Below are 18157 nucleotides of genomic sequence, written 5' to 3' on the forward strand. Positions count from 1 at the left end.
AAAAATAATAATAATAATAGAATTGTGGCAATGGGATTGCTGAAATAGGTGTAGAAAATTTTCACTTATTTCAGCAATGTCATTGCCGAAAATGTGAGGAAAAAAAAAAAGAAGGAGAAGAATTGTGGCAATGGGATTGCCGAAATTCCCATTGCCACAATTCTTTAAAGAAAAAAAAAAAAAAAAAAAAAAAAAAAAAAAGGAGGAGAATTGTGGCAATGGGATTTTCGAAAAATCCCATTGCCACAATTCTCCTCCTTTTTTTTTTTTTTTTTTAAGAATTGTGGCAATGGGAATTTCGGCAATCCCATTGCCATAATTCTTCTCCTTTTTTTTTTTTTTTTTCTCACATTTTTGGTAATGGCATTGCCGAAATAGGTGAAAATTTTCTGCACTTATTTCGGCAATCCCATTGCTACAATTCTATTATTATTTTTTTTTTTTTAAGAAATGATAGGTACACACAATTTTTACAATATTTTTACAATAAATTTTAAGTAGCAAGTTGTTATTATTAGATTAAAAAAGTAATCTCAGTGTTAAAATCAAATTTGAACTAATAATAACTAATCACCTGTGATTTGTTGTAAAAGTATTATAAAAATATTGTGAACGTAACACTTTTTTTAAAATTTCTTCCCAGATTTTGGCAACAACATTTTTTTTTTCCTCTCATTTTCGGTAATGACATTGCCATAATTCCATTCAATTTTTTTCCCCCATTTTCGGTAATGCCATTGCCACAATTACCAAAAAAAAAATTTCTTTTTCTTCCCTATTTCGGCAATGGCATTGCCGCAATTGCTTTTTTACACAGGACCGGGCAGGAATTTGGGTAGAGGAATTTCGGTAACAGCATTGCCGAAATTCCTCTTCTTTCTCTCTCCAACTTTTTCTCTTTCTCTCTCCTACTTTTGTTGAATTTTGGCAACACTGTTGCCGAAATTCTTTCTCTTTCCTCAATTCTCTAATTAATTTCAAACAGTACCTATAACGCAAATTAAGTTCAGATTTTACAATATTAACCCAAAAGACTCTATTAAATAGGCTTATAATATAAATAGATTATGTCTACTGCTCACTGGTAAGCCAACTTAACAATTTATAAATTAATTATGAAAAAATTTGTATATATAAGGGAAATTTTAGTGGGACCAAGGTGGTAAAGATAGAAAAACCAAACAATTTGGTCATTTTCTTATTAAATTAAGAGTAAAGTGAGTTTGTTGAGTTCTTCCTCGTGAAGGAAACGGTCCGGTTCTTTTTTTTTTTTTTTCTTTTTTTCTTTTTTTGAGAAGGAGGTCCGGTTCATATTTGGCTAGCGAAGAATGCTAACTTTTTATTTTTAAGTCCCTAACAACTATCAAGTATGGTCCGGTAGATATGTGCCTGTTTTCTTCTCTAATTGTCTTTCAAAAGATGTACAAGTTTAAAGTGATGTAATTATATTAGTTGTATTTAAAATAAATGAATAAATAATCAGTCTTAAAGATATATATATATATATATATATATTTTAAGAAAACAGTATACTTATTAAATAGACTTATAATACATTACATAACTAAAGTATTACTATAAAATGACATAATCTTTATAGCAGTAACCTGAGGTTAAAAGAACTGAAAGTCTAACACACACAACTGATGTGGGATAAACATCTTTATATTAAAAATAAAATAAAATAATAAAATAAAATAAACAGTAAACTTGTTAGATCACACAAACACAAAAAAAATATATATTGAAGAAGAAAGCTGAAAGACACCACTAGTTGGAATTTTCTAGCTGAGATCATCAGCTCAGCCTCCTAGTTTAATCTTACGAAAGTTCTGGCCAATCTCACCTGAGGCAGCTTTGTAAACTTTTTATAACCAACAATTTGGTCATTTTTTTATTAAATTAAGCGTAAAGTGAGTTTGTTGAGTTCTTCTTCGAGAAGGAAATTGTCCGGTTCTTTTTTTTTTTTTTTTTTTTTGAGAAGGAGGTCCGGTTCATATTTGAACTTTTTATTTTTAAGTCCCTAACAACTATCAAGTATGGTCCAGTAGATATGTGCCTATTTTCTTCTGTAATTGTCTTTCAAAAGATGTACAAGTCTAAAGTGATGTAATTATATTAGTTGTATTTAAAATAAATGAATAAATAATCAATCTTAAAGAAAGATAGTCTTTTTTTTTTTTTTAAAGAAAACAACATACTTATTAAATATATTTATAATACATTACATAACTAGAATATTACTACAAAATAACTTAATCTTTATAGCAATAACCTAAGATTATAAGAACTAAAAATATAACACACACAACTGATATGGGATAAACATCACTTATATTTAAAATAAAATAAAATAAAAACAGTAAACTTGTTAGGTCACGCAAACACAAAAATAATATATATTGAAAAAGAAAGCTGAAAGACACCACTGGTTGGAATTTTCTAGCTGAGATCATCAGCTCAGCCTCCTAGTTTAATGTAACGAAAGTTCTGGCCAATCTCACTTGAGGCAGCTTTGTAAATTTTTTATAACAAAATTTATATTTTTCTTGTAGTAAAGTCAAACATAAGGTTTTCTTGCTCCCCTATGTCCTCTTCCACTTATAAATATAAGGACTAATAAGGTGTCCCTTTTTAGCTCCTATTCAATCAAACATGGAAGTCTGGTTCATCATCGTCATCTCTCTCTGTATCTCAGCCCTCCTCAAATCCCTCCTTTTCAACAAAGTCTCTGAAAATCACAGTAAGCTACCTCCAGGACCCTTACACATCCCAATACTCAGCAACTTCCTATGGCTCCGCAAACCCTTCATCGAATCGGAACTCACCTTCCGCAAACTCCATGCCAAGTACGGACCCATCATCACCATTTACATAGGCTTCAACCCAGCTATCTTCGTTGCCAACCGCTCTCTCGCTCACAAAGCTCTTATTCAAAACAGTGCAGTTTTCGCTGATCGCCCAGCTCCTCCACCTACAGACGTGATCGTATCTAGTAACAAACACAACATCAACACTGCTTCTTATGGTCCCACATGGCGACTCTTTCGTCGCAATCTAACTTCAGAGATTCTCCACCCTTCGCGCATGAAATCTTACTCTCACGCGCGCAAGTGGGTCTTGGATATTCTCCTCAATCGCCTTCGTTCCAACACTGAATCCGTCGTTAAAGACCATTTCCAATACTCCATGTTTTGTTTGTTGGTTCTTATGTGTTTTGGAGACAAACTCGGTGAAACCCAGATTAGAAAAATCGAAGAGGTTGAACGTCGCTTGCTTTTGAGCGCTGATCGGTTTGCTATACTCAATTTTTTCCCCAGAATTGGAAGGATTTTATTTCGTAAGCGTTGGGAAGAGTTGTTTCAACTTCGGAGAAACCAAGATGATGTGTTAATTCCTTTGATTAAAGCAAGGAGGAAAGTGAAGCAAGAAAGACAGAGTAAAATGAAAGAAGACAAAGAAAATGACGATGAGTTTGTTGTGTCGTATGTGGACACGTTGTTGGATTTGGAGTTGCCAGAGGAAAAGAGGAAGCTTGAAGATAAGGAAATGGTTAATTTGTGTTCAGAGTTTCTAGACGCGGGTACGGATACTACGTCCACAGCATTGGAGTGGATTATGGCGAATATGGTGAAATACCCACAAATCCAAGAGAGGCTTTTAGTGGAGATTAAAGGGGTTGTTGGTGATGGAGAAAAGGATGTGAAAGAAGAGGATTTGAATAAGATTCCTTATTTGAAAGCAGTGGTTTTGGAGGGTTTAAGGAGACACCCACCTGGGCATTTTGTGTTGCCACATGCAGTGACTGAGGATGTGGTTTTGGATGGGTATTTGATACCAAAGAATGCTACTTTGAATTTCATGGTGGCAGAAATGGGGTGGGACTCGAGGGTTTGGGAAGATCCTATGGAGTTTAAGCCTGAGAGATTCTTGAGTGGTGATGATGGTGGAGGAGAAGCGTTTGATATAACTGCAAGCAGAGAGATTAAGATGATGCCATTTGGTGCGGGGAGGAGGATCTGTCCTGCTTCTGGTTTGGCAATACTTCATTTGGAGTATTTTGTGGCCAATTTGGTTTCGAATTTTGAGTGGAAAGCTGTTGATGGTGATGAGGTTGATCTGTCAGAGAAGCATGAGTTCACCATGGTGATGAAGAATCCTCTCAAGGCCGACTTATCTCCAAGGTTTTGAATGGTTTTTTTCTTTTTTCTTTTCTTTTTTTTCGCTGAATCCAAGGTTTTGAATGGTTAGGTCTACGAGACCATGACGATGATATTGTTCTTTGGAAATAAAGTCTACAGCTGTATTTAATAAATTTTCACTATAAATTTTCTTTGGCATTTTATATAAGCACTAGTTTGGTGACTAGTACATCAAACGAAATAGTTGAATTGCAGAAATGATAATGTATTTATTTATTATTTTGGTGTTATTATTGAGGGGATTTTTTTTTTTTCATTTGATAATCAACAGAGAAAAGACTATAATAAAGCACAAACATAATACAAAAGGAAATTCTAGGCCTTCTGCTCAATAACATTTGCAAAAAACAGAGGGAGAAGCACCCAATACAAAACAACCAGAGAAATTGTTATTAGGAGACCAAGTATCTAACACATGAGCAGCTCTATTAGATTCTCTAGGGGTCAACTTAAACTAAATTTTACTGGTTGAGGAAGAAAGTTTTAAGGTATCCTGAGTTAGAACTGTTACCCTCCAAGGATCCGCAATGCTAGGCTTTGTAAGAGCATCCACACATATCTTGTAATCACTCTTAATAATAGTAGCATCAATATTACGATTCACTACTTGATGAGTCACCCAATTTATCGCCTCTGCTTCTGCTTGAACTGGGATGGTGGATTTTGATTATTTAGCAAGGGAAAAATTAGTGTCCCTCTCCAAACTTTAGCCACAACCGAGATATAAGACCAGTTGTTACCTATGGCTGCATCACAGTTGACGATGATTCCTTGTGATGGTTTGGTCCAAAGAGTGGACCTAGCTATAGCTACTTATTGAGTGGAAATCGTTGTCAGTCATTTGAAGCTCTTCATTTGATGAATGGGGTATGTCTAAGTTGGGTCATCTTTTTTATTTGGCTGAGGGTAAAGTGAGTTTATGGCTTAAACTCATGTTTTTGTTTGATGATGAAAAGTTAAAGAGTAATTATACGCCATAATTTGAAACAATTTCTAAAATAATTTTTTTTTTTTTTTTTTTAAGTATAGTTAGAACTTAGAAGCCGTATATGCTACATGAGTTCACCAGAGCAATGAAATACCCTTTGAAGGCCCAGAGGATTTGAATGGTTGGGTCCATCTTTTGGTGTGGCTGAAGACTACACCTTCAATTGATGGTCTATATTCCATAATGCACGAAGATTTATTGTTGACTTCGAAATAAAGTCTATAGCAATATCTAATAAATTGATACCTATGCAATTATCTTTTTTATTTTTCTGTTGTATATACAAGGATGGAGCTAAGAGTCTTTGATGCGTGTGTCTGTTGCTGGGTAAGGATAAAATTATTTTGTTTAAAATTTTTTAAGGGGCAGATTGTTTGTATTGAGTAAAATTGGTTGATTGGGTTAATTTTTTTTAGCTTCACAATTGATAATTTTTGTTGTTAGGCTAACTTTTTTGGACTTATATATTTTGTTTTAGATTTTAGATCTATGATTTTTTTTTTTTTTTAATAGTCTTTAAAAGGAGGAAAATGCTAGAGCTACAAGTTTTTTTTTTCTTTTTTTTTTAACAAATTGCTAATGTGATCAATGGTTATTGTTATTATAAGGACCCAAAATTCAAGTAGTCCAAACCCAATTAGAATGCATTGTCAAAGGTGAGTAAGATCGACCATATAAGTTAGCACTTGTAAAGCTTGTATAAGAGTAGGGATTAGGTGGTTGACAGATTGGTGTATTGAATATGTCACCAAATGAGACATTTGAATGTTCTTCGACTGCTTGTTGTTTTCTTTTTCCTATGAAGTTGTACATAAAAAAATCACACACAAATTAAGAATTTAATATACAAAAAATATTTATTAATGATAAAAATGTAGCATATATTATATTTTTTTTTTTATTAAGTTACTTACTTGAAGAAGATGCATCTTTAGATGGGTTTGCCTTGTGCTTCTCAAAGTTCCCTTTAAGTCTAGTATTTCTTAAACCTTTTGATCTCACACATGGAGGATTTAACACGGACACCTCATTTGGCAAGCAAAGCATTTCATCAGTGGTGTCACATTGTATGGCTTCATTCTCTTCCACATTTGCATTTGCACCAAACTTGAACCTTGATAACTCCCTTTCAATTTTTTCATCAGGTTCTAATAGCATTTTTTGGCAAATTCTCTTAAGGCTATCCTCCCCTTGAATCTTAGATATGATTGTATTAGCAATACGCATCATGCTATTACGCCATACTATCTTTCTCTCTTTATCATTGCTAAGTGAATGGTTGTCTTGTTCATAAATCATCGTCCCCTTCTTAGCCTCTTTTGTCCAACGTTTCAAAATGTATTGACTTGGAATTCCAGTTTAATTTTTTATACTAAAAAATCCGCAATGCATAACAACAAACAATCCCTAATGACTCAAATTTCTTACAAGAACAAGAAATATTGCTATTGAGATTATCAAACTAGACAATGCGTACTCTTTCACTATTTTCTTCTTTCACCTCAAAAACACCAATTGTATCTTGGCAATCAACTTGATCCCAAACCATTGCAAGACTACTAAGAAATTGATTTTCGAATATATTGAATATCTTAAGGTGTAAACTTGAGCTGTATGATCAAAATGCAACTCTTCTTAACTACTTTTTGTAGGGCACCTTGCTTGTATCGAAAATCTTCATCCAACTCCAACGAATGCATACCTACCAATAAGTTTTCATATTCAATTACAAACTTAGTGAGGCTAATTGTTTTATTTGCTATACCATTTAAAAAATGGTTCGTGCTCTCACTCCTCGAGGAAGATTTAAATTCAGCTATGAAAAAATCCTTAATAAATGCAGTGCCCCACTTATGTCAAATTTTGTACATCATATGAAGCTAGTGATGATTCTCAATAACAAATTTTTTTTGTCATTTGATCCCATGTGTATTAAAATTCCAATTTTGAATCACAATATTTTTGGCACTTGTTGAACAAGTACATGAACTTTGAGTTAGAGTTTAAGTCTCTTAAGTGAGAAGGAGTTTTTTTTTTTTTTTTTAATATGCCACAAACATAGCCAATGATGTGTATTTGGAAAAACTTTCTCAATAGCATTTGACATAGCTTGATCTTGGTTAATGAAAATTGTTATAGGCGATCGATTCCCCCATTGAGTCTAAGAATTACTTAAACAACCATTTAAATGAATCAATGGTTTCATCCAAAAGGAACACACATCCAAACATCACATTTTGCCAATGGTGATTAACACCTACAAATGGAGCACAAATCAAATTATATTTGTTAGTGCGGTATGTAGTGTCAAATACCACTACATCTCTAAAACAATCATAGTCAACTCTTAATCTCCCATCTCTCCAGAAAAAATCAGTCATGCAATTTTCTTGAACTACTTGAACTGTGTAAAAAAAATATGGGATCTTCTGTATGCTTAGACTTAAAATGATTCAATAAGTTTTGAGCATCTCCAACACTAATCATTGTCATCTTTTGCACATTCACATGATTATAGCAATCTCTTTTGGTAAAGCCTACATTTTCACTCTCTCCAACTTCTTTTGTTATATATGAATAAACATTATTTATACTTATACCTGCATTCACCATGGTATCAATTACATTTGCCTTAGGTTCTGAAATATGACGACTGGATCTTAACAAATGCCTCTCTGATGGTAGTGCAAGTTCATGATTATGCTCTGGATTAAATGCACTAACCCTCCAAACACCATTTTCAACTGTGAGATGAACAAATGCTTTACAACTAGTTCTAGTCTCTAGTCTCTTCGAATATTTCTCTTTACAAAAATCTTCATCTAGTTTAATCCCCTCCTTAGAACATAGAAATTCACGTTGCTTTACGTTCTTCGCCCCATTATAATACCTAGGCTTTGCTTTTCGAATATTCTCTTTACAAAAATCTTCATCTAGTTAAAACCCCTCCTTAGAACATAGAAATTCACGCTGCTTTATGTTCTTCGTCCCATTATAATACCTAGACTTTCCTTTTCGAATACTAAAATCCATTCGTAATACATGATCATTATATAAAGTATATGCTCCATCTACATTATGCACCATCTTATTCAACAAATTTTCATCACTATTTTCTAGTCATACAACAAACATGCAATTTGCTTCAATTTCTTCAGTATCACTTGGTTTGCAAATAACTACAATAATTTTTATGACAAATATAAATATTAGAAACAAAATACTAAGGAAATTACAATACGATAATTATATCACGTTTAGATTTTTTTTTTTTTTCCTCAATATGCACCATGTTTACAATTTTGCATGTGTTCTTAAAGGCCTATGGTACACTTGATCACTAAACTCTTATGTTTAGGCACAACAACAACAAAAAGTTTTAGTAGCAATTTTATTTATTTTGGATTGGCAATGGATAACAACAATAACAACAACAACAACAAAATTTACTCTTAAATTTTTTGGGTCGATTATGATACTCAATGAAAAAAATATAACAATAACAAAAAATTAACAATATATACTGTAAAGAGCAAAAATAAATAAAGCATTTATATATGAAAAAAGAAAAAAAGAAAAAAAAGAAGCAAAATCTTTATGATATTTTTCTTTAGCTAGACTATAAAATTCATATCATGTAAATACAACAAATTCAATACATTTTTATATAGTTTTATTTGAGAGCAAATATATCACCATAAATTAAATCAAGGCAAAAACACCATTTTAGTCCCTACATTTTAGAGTCACAGTCAATTTAGTCCCTATTATTTTTAACTTGCAGTCAACTTAGTCCCTACCATTAACTCATTAACGGAAAATGCTTACGTGACTAACGGTGTAAACAATTGACACATTTAATACTGACGTGGCAAATAAAATAATAAAAATAAAGTTTAATAAATATTTTAAAATACCACGTTGGCATTTCTCCAATTTTAATACAAATAATTTTAATTTTAGTTTCACAATTTTAAAATTGGAAAACAAAATTAGGAATCCCAGATTTTCTTCCATTTTCATGGCTACCAAACACAAAATCACCTTCTTGATTTTTCTATCTTAAATCCTTGAATTCATAAATATATTCCACAGCATCTCACCTCTATACAATTGAGAAACATCCTCATTAGAAATAACCAATAAGAAATTGAAATTTTAGAATACAAAAGAACTCAACAAATTTTCCCTAGCAAACTGTCTTGGTAACCAAACAGAAACCAAAAAAGAAAAAGAACAAGAACAAACCTAGATGGAGACAAATCCAATGGCTTTTATAGGGACAAATCCAACTAAATTTGTTTACACAAAACCCAGATAATCTGGTGGCCAAATTTCTCCTTGAAACCTCAAAAAACCAAATCAAAACACCAAACCCACGAATCTAAAATCAACCTCAAAAACCCCATTTTCCAAACCTTAACACATAGAAGAAAATCCATTACAAAGGAAAGCAATGAGATCTCCTTTCGGCGCTGGGATTTGATGGCTGGTGACGGCTCAAGGCAGGAACAGTGACAGTGACGCAAGGCAGGAACGATTGAATGGTCCTGGGTTGGAGCACGCGTGGAGCTTCAGTTGGTGTCACGGCATGGTTGGTGGCGGTTCGATGCAAATCCAGATAACGAATTTGTATCCAATGACGGAGCCTTTCTCGTCGATTGGGCATGGTGATAATCATGGGATTTATCTTAGCCACCGTGTTTTTTCAGTTCGGTAATTCCGCAAATGGTGCCATTGCACACCTGGTTTTTCTTACCGAAAGATATGAAAAATATCACCGTCCATGCTTTCTCATTGATTATCTGGTAACCTAGAAAACTATTCCTATCATAGTCATTACAAAAAATGGCTCTAATTGGCGTGTGGGCCTTTTTAGTCTCAAAGTTTGTTTGGTGATATCAGAGTGTGGGGGGTTTTTTGAGTTTCAAAATTGGTTTGATGACAAAAGAGTGGGTCTATTGGCGGTAGTTTTGGTTGTTTACATTTATAATTGAGATTGTGAGGGATAAACTACGTTAAAAGGTTTATGAATGCTGTGGTGTCTTGAATGAACTGAGTCTTTGGGTTGATTTAGTAATCTGATATTTGTATTTTTGTGTTTGGTCGCCAAGAAAGTGCACGAAGATAAAAAGAAAATCTGAGATTTTATTTTTCATTTTTCATTTTTAAAATTGAAATTATTTATATTTTATTAAAATTGGGAAAATGCCAACGTGGCATTTTAAAATATGTATTAAACATTATTTTTATTATTTTATTTGCCACATCAATATTAAATGTGCCAACTGTTCACACCGTTAGCCACGTAAGCATTTTCCGTTAGAGAGTTAACGGTATGGACCAAATTGACTGCAAGTTGAAAATAGCAGGGACCAAACTGACTGTAAGTTGAAAATAGTAGGGACCAAATTGACCATGAACTCAAAATGTAAGGACCAAAATGGTGTTTCTGCCTTAAATCAAAACAAGACAAAACAAAATATACCTTTATCACTTTCCAAGTCCATTTCTCCCATGCTTTTACTTGTAACCAAAAAGATCGTATTCTTGTTTGTTCCGCCGCTTGTTTTTTGTTTTTTCACACTAAACACTAACCGGAGAGCATTTGTTTTGTTGTCTATATATATATATATATATATATATATTTTTTTTTTTGGTTTAAAAAGGAATTATTATTAAAAAACAACTAAGGCAAAACGGCTAAGTTAGAGGCAACAAGCCTACAAACACTATCCCCATTAGTATCTAAATACACAAAGTTTGCTATTACATCAGATGGGGGATTATCCCAAACAACAAAATTTTCCTGCATCGCTCCTCCAAGCTTAGCCATAGCATCCGCCACTCTATTCGCTTCTCTAAAAGTGTGCTTCACCCTGTAACATGGGGGATTACATGTTTTGTTGTCTATATGCCTTTATGTTGAGAACCCTAGGATAACTTTGCAATTATCCCACTTATTTTATTGACGTGGACCCAAACATTTTAACCTGGAGCTTCATGACCCACCAATTTAGATTTGCAAAATTTTTGAATTTGGATTCCAACGTTAACAGACATTAACAGATCACCCTTATTATGCCGAGCTGGTAGCCAAGTTGATGTAAGCAATTTAAAATTTGTTGGAATGCTCTTATTGACTGGGACTACTATAAAAACATGTAGGGAAAATTTGAAATGTTTCTTTCTAAACTAGTTAGGATTTATGTGAGATATTTGACTCAGCCTCTTAGTTTGATTTTGTGAAAGTTCCGGTCAATCTCAATTGAAGCAGCTTGTAAACTTTTTATAACAAAATTGATATTTTTTCTGGGACAAATTCTTCAATGCTCGAGCAACCACGTGTCCCCTCAATTGAGAGGATGAAGCATTGCACCTCAAGTATTTCTCATTTTCTGGCAGCAAAGTCAAACATAAAGTTTTCTTGAGAAAAACTTAGGGCCTGTTTGGGTAAGGAATTTTCGTCACTCAATTTCCATCACTCAATTTCCATCACTCATCACTCATCACTCATCACTCAATTTTTCACATCCGTTTGCCTTCATCACTCAGTTTTCATCACTCACTATTTTTCACACTATTTGGAGGGCCCACACCTGTCACGGTACAGTGTTTTTTTTTTTTTCACTAGCAGCTTCTTCTTTTTTTTTTTTTCCCCTCCTGGGTTGGCTGTTCGGTCTGGGTTTTTTTTTTTTTTTTTTTTTTTTTTTTTCACTAAGTTTGGTGAGTCTAGGTACTTAAAAAAAAAAAAAAAAAAAAAAAAAAAAAAAAAAAAAAAAAAAAAAAAAAACACAGCCAACGCCAACCCAGAAAAAAAAAAGAAAAAAAAAAAGTCAAAAGGTGGTCAAAAGTTACGGCTGTGGGTCCCTCATGTGTGTTTATTTACGGAAATGCCATTGAGTTATGAGTTATGGAAACTGAAAACAGCCTTTTGTTGTTTTCAGTTTCCATAACTCATAACTCAAAAATCAGAGAATTGAGTGATGGAAACAGAGTTATCGTTTGGCCAAACAACCTTTTTGCTATGGGTCCCACCATTTTTGAGTTATGAGTTATGGAAACTGAGAATTGAGTTATCAAAAAACTCAATCCAAACGGCCCCTTAGGTACTTAGGTGCTCCGGTGCAATATTTTCTCCACTCACAAAAAAATTATATATTGTTTCAAATGTATATTTCATCTCTCTAACAATAGTTGGGTCCCACACAACTATAGAACCTACCTACTGTGAGATAAATAACATATACACCCAGGATATATTATCTCTTTCTTACATGATTAGTGGCCCCACATATATCCCATGTATAAGTTCACTTGAGGGAGAGGAGAGAACGTTATTCCTGGAGCACATAAGAATTTCCAAGTTTTCTTGTTCCTCTTTTGTCATCATCCACCTATTTATATGAGGACTAAGGTTGTCTTTAAGCTCCTATTCAATCAAACATGGAAGTTTGGTTCATCATCGTCATCTCTCTCTGTGTCTCAGCCCTCCTCAAATCCCTCCTTTTCAACAAAGTTTCTGATAATCAAAATAAGCTACCTCCAGGACCCATATACATCCCAATACTCAGCAACTTCCAATGGATCAACAGACCCTTCTTCGAAACGGTACAAGCCCTCCGCAAACTCCATGCCAAGTATGGACCCATCATCACCATTTACACAGGCTTCAGCCCAGCTATCTTCGTTGCCAACTGTTAGAGATATATATTAGACATATTAGCCCAATGTAATAGGCCCAAGCCCATTCCTGCTTGTACTAGTAGTTTAGGATTTAGTCGCCTATATATACTCATGTTAGGGTTCATTGCAACACAGGAGGTTATTGTACTACACTCTCATACAATAAAGATGTAGCCCTTAAGGGATTCCTCCGTGGATGTAGGCCGTAAGGCTGAACCACGTAACCCTCGTGTTCTCAGTGTTCCTCCTCTATGCTTCCTCTTCCGCATCTACTCTAGCATACACAACATAATATAACACATCTCTACGCTAATATTTAACATGGTATCAGAGCCAAACTTCGTTCTTGGCATCAAACAAACATCTCTAGCAAGCAAAGAAGATTCTCACGTGCACACCATCATTAGAAGTCACACACGCTTGTTTGCTACATCTAGACTCCACGGCATCTTGCAGCCGCCATGGCTCACTGCTATGTCCAGACCCACAAACTCAAGCAAAGCCGTGACTTAACTTTTCAGATCTGTGCACATCAAGCCTTCGCCTGTCGAAACCGACACCACAGACGTGCTCCCCGGCCTCCCGTGAAGAAAACCCAGAAATACGGTCTCCCGAAGCCCTGCCACGCGCCTCAGTTGAAATCGGAAAATCTTCCACGCGCTGCCTCAGATTTTGACTTCCAGATCGTGTTCTTGGTACACGCGCCGCCATGACGGCCTCCTCGTCCACCGATCTACAAAATCGAGGCACCCGATTTCCAACCGCAGCCGCACGCGCCACCACGCGCGAACAATGGCTCCTGGAACTCTCACGCGCCGCGAAACGTTCTTGACTCCCCGCTTGGATCACAGCCACACGCGCCGCCAAGACGGCCTTATCGTCCTCCGATCTACAGAACCTAAAATTATGGGCCTCAACCGAGCTTACACGCGCCTCCACGCGCCTCCCTAGTTCCTGGCTTCTCCTTCACGCGCCGGTGAACACGCACGCTCCTGCCATGCCGGAAAACTACTGCTGATGTCATCTGACGTCACCGGATGACGTCATCATTTCACATTAGCAGCCACGCAAGCACGTCCACGTCAGCCCTAGTCCACGTCAGCGACACGTCATCAGCCACGTCAGCAGTGTCGTCTCGTCAGCACCACGACCCGGACCGACCCGACCCGGACCACCCGGATCTGACCCGTGAGCACTTTGACTATTGACTTGACTCTGGACCAGTTGACTTTGACTTTGACTTTTTGCGTTGACTTTTGACCAAAAGTCAAAATTTCCAAAAGGGCCTATCTTGCTCAGTTTTTTGCGTAAATTCCGATTTTGGGCTCCATTTCTGCATTTGAGACTCTGAAATTAGTCAATTGGCACATTCTTCATTGTGGTTTCTTCAAAGGCATCTCCAAGTGATCTTCTCATGCTTATCCAACCTCAAGCCTTCATCGAGCTTCCGCCTTGAGTTTGAGGGAGGGTGTTAGAGATATATATTAGACATATTAGCCCAATGTAATAGGCCCAAGCCCATTCCTGCTTGTACTAGTAGTTTAGGGTTTAGTCGCCTATATATACTCATGTTAAGGTTCATTGTAACATAGGAGGTTATTGTACTACACTCTCATACAATAAAGATGTAGCCCTTAAGGGATTCCTCCGTGGATGTAGGCCGTAAGGCTGAACCACGTAACCCTCGTGTTCTCAGTGTTCCTCCTTTATGCTTCCTCTTCCGCATCTACTCTAGCATACACAACATGGTATAACACATCGTATTGCTAATATTTAACACCAACCACTCTCTCGCACACAAAGCTCTTATTCAAAACAGTGCAGTTTTCGCTGACCGCCCTGCTCCTCCACCTACGGCCGTGATCGTATCTATCTAGTAACAAACACAACATCTACTCTGCTTCTTTTGGTCCCACATGGCGACTCTTTCGTCGTAATCTCACTTCAGAGATTCTCCACCCTTCGCGCATGAAATCTTACTCTCACGCGCGCAAGTGTGTCTTGGATATTCTCCTCAATCGCCTTCGTCCCAACACAGAATCCGTTGTTAAAGACCATTTCCAATACTCCATGTTTGTTTGTTGGTTCTTATGTGTTTCGGAGACAAACTCGGTGAAACCCAGATTAAGAAAATCGAAGAGGTTGAACGTCGCTTGCTTTTGAGCTCTGGTCGGTTTGCTATACTAAATTTTTTCCCCAGTATTGAAAGGATTTTATTTCGTAAGCGTTGGGAAGAGTTGTTTCAACTTCGGAGAAACCAAGATGATGTGTTAATTCCTTTGATTAAAGCAAGGAGGAAAGTGAAGCAAGAAAGACAGAGTAAAATGAAAGAAGGCAAAGAAAATGACGATGAGTTTGTTGTGTCGTATGTGGACACGTTGTTGGATTTGGAGTTGCCAGAGGAAAAGGGGAAGCTTGAAGATAAGGAAATGGTTAATTTGTGTTCAGTTTTTCTAGACGCGGGTACGGATACTACGTCAACAGCATTGGAGTGGATTATGGCGAATTTGGTGAAATACCCACAAATCCAAGAGAGGCTTTTAGTGGAGATTAAAGGGGTTGTTGGTGATGGAGAAAAGGAAGTGAAAAAGAGGATTTGAATAAGATTCCTTATTTGAAAGCAGTGGTTTTGGAGGGTTTAAGGAGACACCCACCTGCCCATTTTGTGTTACCACATGCAGTGTTTTGGATGGGTATTGGGTACCAAAGAATGCTATTTTGAATTTCATGGTGGCAGAAATGGGGTGGGACTCGAGGGTTTGGGAAGATCCTATGGAGTTTAAGCCTGAGAGATTCTTGAGTGGTGATGATGGAGGAGAAGCGTTTGATATAACTGGAAACAGAGAGATTAGGATGATGCCATTTGGTGCGGGGAGGAGGATCTGTCCTGCTTCTGGTTTGACAATACTTCATTTGGGGTATTTTGTGGCCAATTTGGTTTGAAATTTTGAGTGGAAAGTTGTTGATGGTGATGAGGTTGATTTGTCAGAGAAGCATGAGTTCACCATGGTGATGAAGAATCCTCTCAAGGCCCACTTATCTCCAAGGTTTTGAATGGTAAGGTCTACGAGACCATGATTATGATATTGTTATTTGGAAATAAAGTCTACAGCTGCATTTGATAAATTTTCACTAAAAATGTTTCTATGGCACTAGTACATCAAACGAAATAGTTGAAATGCAGAAATGGTAATGTGTTTATTTATTATTTTGGTGTTATTATTGAGGGGATTTTTTTTTTTTCTTTTGATAATCAACTGAGAAAAGACTATAATAAAGCACAAACATAATACAAAAGGAAATTCTAGGCCTTCTGCTCAATAACATTTGCAAAAAACAGAGGGAGAAGCACCCAATACAAAACAACCAGAGAAATTGTTATTAGGAGACCAAGTATCTAATACATGAGCAGCCCTATTAGATTCTCTAGGGGTCCACCTAAACTGAATTTTACTGGTTGAGGAAGAAAGTTTTAAGGTACCTTGAGTTAGAACTGTTACCCTCCAAGGATCTGCAATGTTAGGCTTAGTAGGAGCATCTGGCGGAGTTAGGATTTAAGTTTTAAGGCGCCGCGGGGGGGTGGGTGTGGAATTATGCACATTGTGAATATATAGTATTTGACACAAATTTGAAAAATCAAAATTTATTCATTTAAATATTAAATAATATTTTAATGAAATTATGTTTTTTTTTTTTAACTTTCACGGAAAGAAAGTATATTCATTTTGTTGTATTTATCTATTTGGCTTGTACTCACTTTTTTTGGAGAAACAAACACACACAAGAAAGAGGGAAAGTGAAAGACTTGCTCACATGTGAATCAATTTTCAAAGTAAAAAAATTGAGTTATGAATGAAATGATGTGCAATTTTATGTAATTTTGATTAATGAAGACTTATAAAATGCTCAAATTATTTTATTAACAATAAACTTTTACTTATCAAAAATCTATAATATAATATTTATTATATAGTTAGCTTCAAATTCCTAGCAACAATCCCATCAAAAAAAAAAATCCTAGCAACATGGTTACATGCATGATATTGCAACACTATGCTTACGTGTCAAGCCAATAATTTTATATTGGCTACACTCTATAGCACTCAAACCAAAAATAAACCCATTAGAAATCATCCCTGGGCATTTATAAGTTATTACTTCACTATGCCTAGTTGATTAAATCTCCATAGTCCAAGCTTCGTCAAAGTCGCTGGTAATTGAATAATATACTTCATCTTCTAGTAATAGCTTATGATACACACGAAGTTTTTGTGCAAGGCATGTTAGTGGAGAACTGAGGGCATGAAAACACTCTTGGTTTATTCAGAAATTAGAAGCTATGCTCTGATTCAAGACCAAGCACCAAAATGACATTTAAATTAGCTAAATTTTTAATGAAGTGTGAGTGAAGAAAGCTTTTGTTTAGGTGAAATTCCTCAGCAGTTAAGGGATAAAGTTTTGATTAATGTTCAATTATCTAATTGGATAGGCACTACTTTTTTTACCCAAAGATAAAATAGGTAGGATGTTGTAGTAAGTATAAGTTAAGGTGTTTTTTGTGCGGGCCAGGGGGGCAATTGCCTCCTCTCACCGCCCCCCCCCGGCTCCGCCCTTGTCTACACATATCTTGGAATCACTCTTAATAATAGCCCCCCCCCCCCCCGGCTCCGCCCTTGTCTACACATATCTTGGAATCACTCTTAATAATAGCAGCATCAATGTTATGATTCACTACTTGATGAGTCACCCAATTTATCGTCTCTGCTTCTACTTGAACTGGGATAGTGGATTTTGATTGTTTAGCAAGGGAAAAATTAGTGTCCCTCTCCAAACTTTAGCCACAATCTTGATATAAGACCAATTGTTACCTATGGCTGCATCACAGTTAACTTTGATGGTTTCTTGTGATGGTTTGGTCCAAAGAATGGATCTAGCTGTAGCTACCTATTGAGGGGAAATCGTTGTCAGTCATTTGAAGCTCTTCATTTGATGAGTGGGGTATGTCTAAGTTGGGTCATCTTTTTTATTTGGCTAAGGGTAAAGTGAGTTTTTGGCTTAAACTCATGTCTTTGTTTGATGATAATGACTTAAAAGAGTAATTATATGCCATAATTTGAAACAATTTCTAATTTTTTTTTTTTTATATATAAAAAGTATAGTTAGAACTTAGAAGATGTATATGCTACATGAGTTCACCAGGGCAATGAATGGTTGAAGACTATACCTTCAATTGATAGTCTATATTCCATAATGCACGAAGATTTATTGTTGACTTCGAAAT

At 35.7% G+C, this 18157-nt stretch overlaps 1 protein-coding gene and 1 pseudogene across 1 annotated transcript; both read left to right on the forward strand.

Moving 5' to 3' along the window:
* Window positions 1-2568: 2568 nt before the first annotated feature.
* Window positions 2569-4201, forward strand: LOC115959204 (cytochrome P450 89A2-like). Its single transcript, XM_031077519.1, has one exon. It carries the CDS (start codon window positions 2656-2658, stop codon window positions 4189-4191), a length of 1536 nt encoding a protein of 511 aa, XP_030933379.1. The 5' UTR covers window positions 2569-2655; the 3' UTR covers window positions 4192-4201.
* Window positions 4202-12636: 8435 nt separating this feature from the next.
* Window positions 12637-16021, forward strand: LOC115959205 (annotated as a pseudogene).
* Window positions 16022-18157: the final 2136 nt, after the last annotated feature.

The sequence above is a fragment of the Quercus lobata genome, chromosome 9, assembly GCF_001633185.2.
Source record: "Quercus lobata isolate SW786 chromosome 9, ValleyOak3.0 Primary Assembly, whole genome shotgun sequence".
NCBI lineage: Eukaryota > Viridiplantae > Streptophyta > Magnoliopsida > Fagales > Fagaceae > Quercus > Quercus lobata.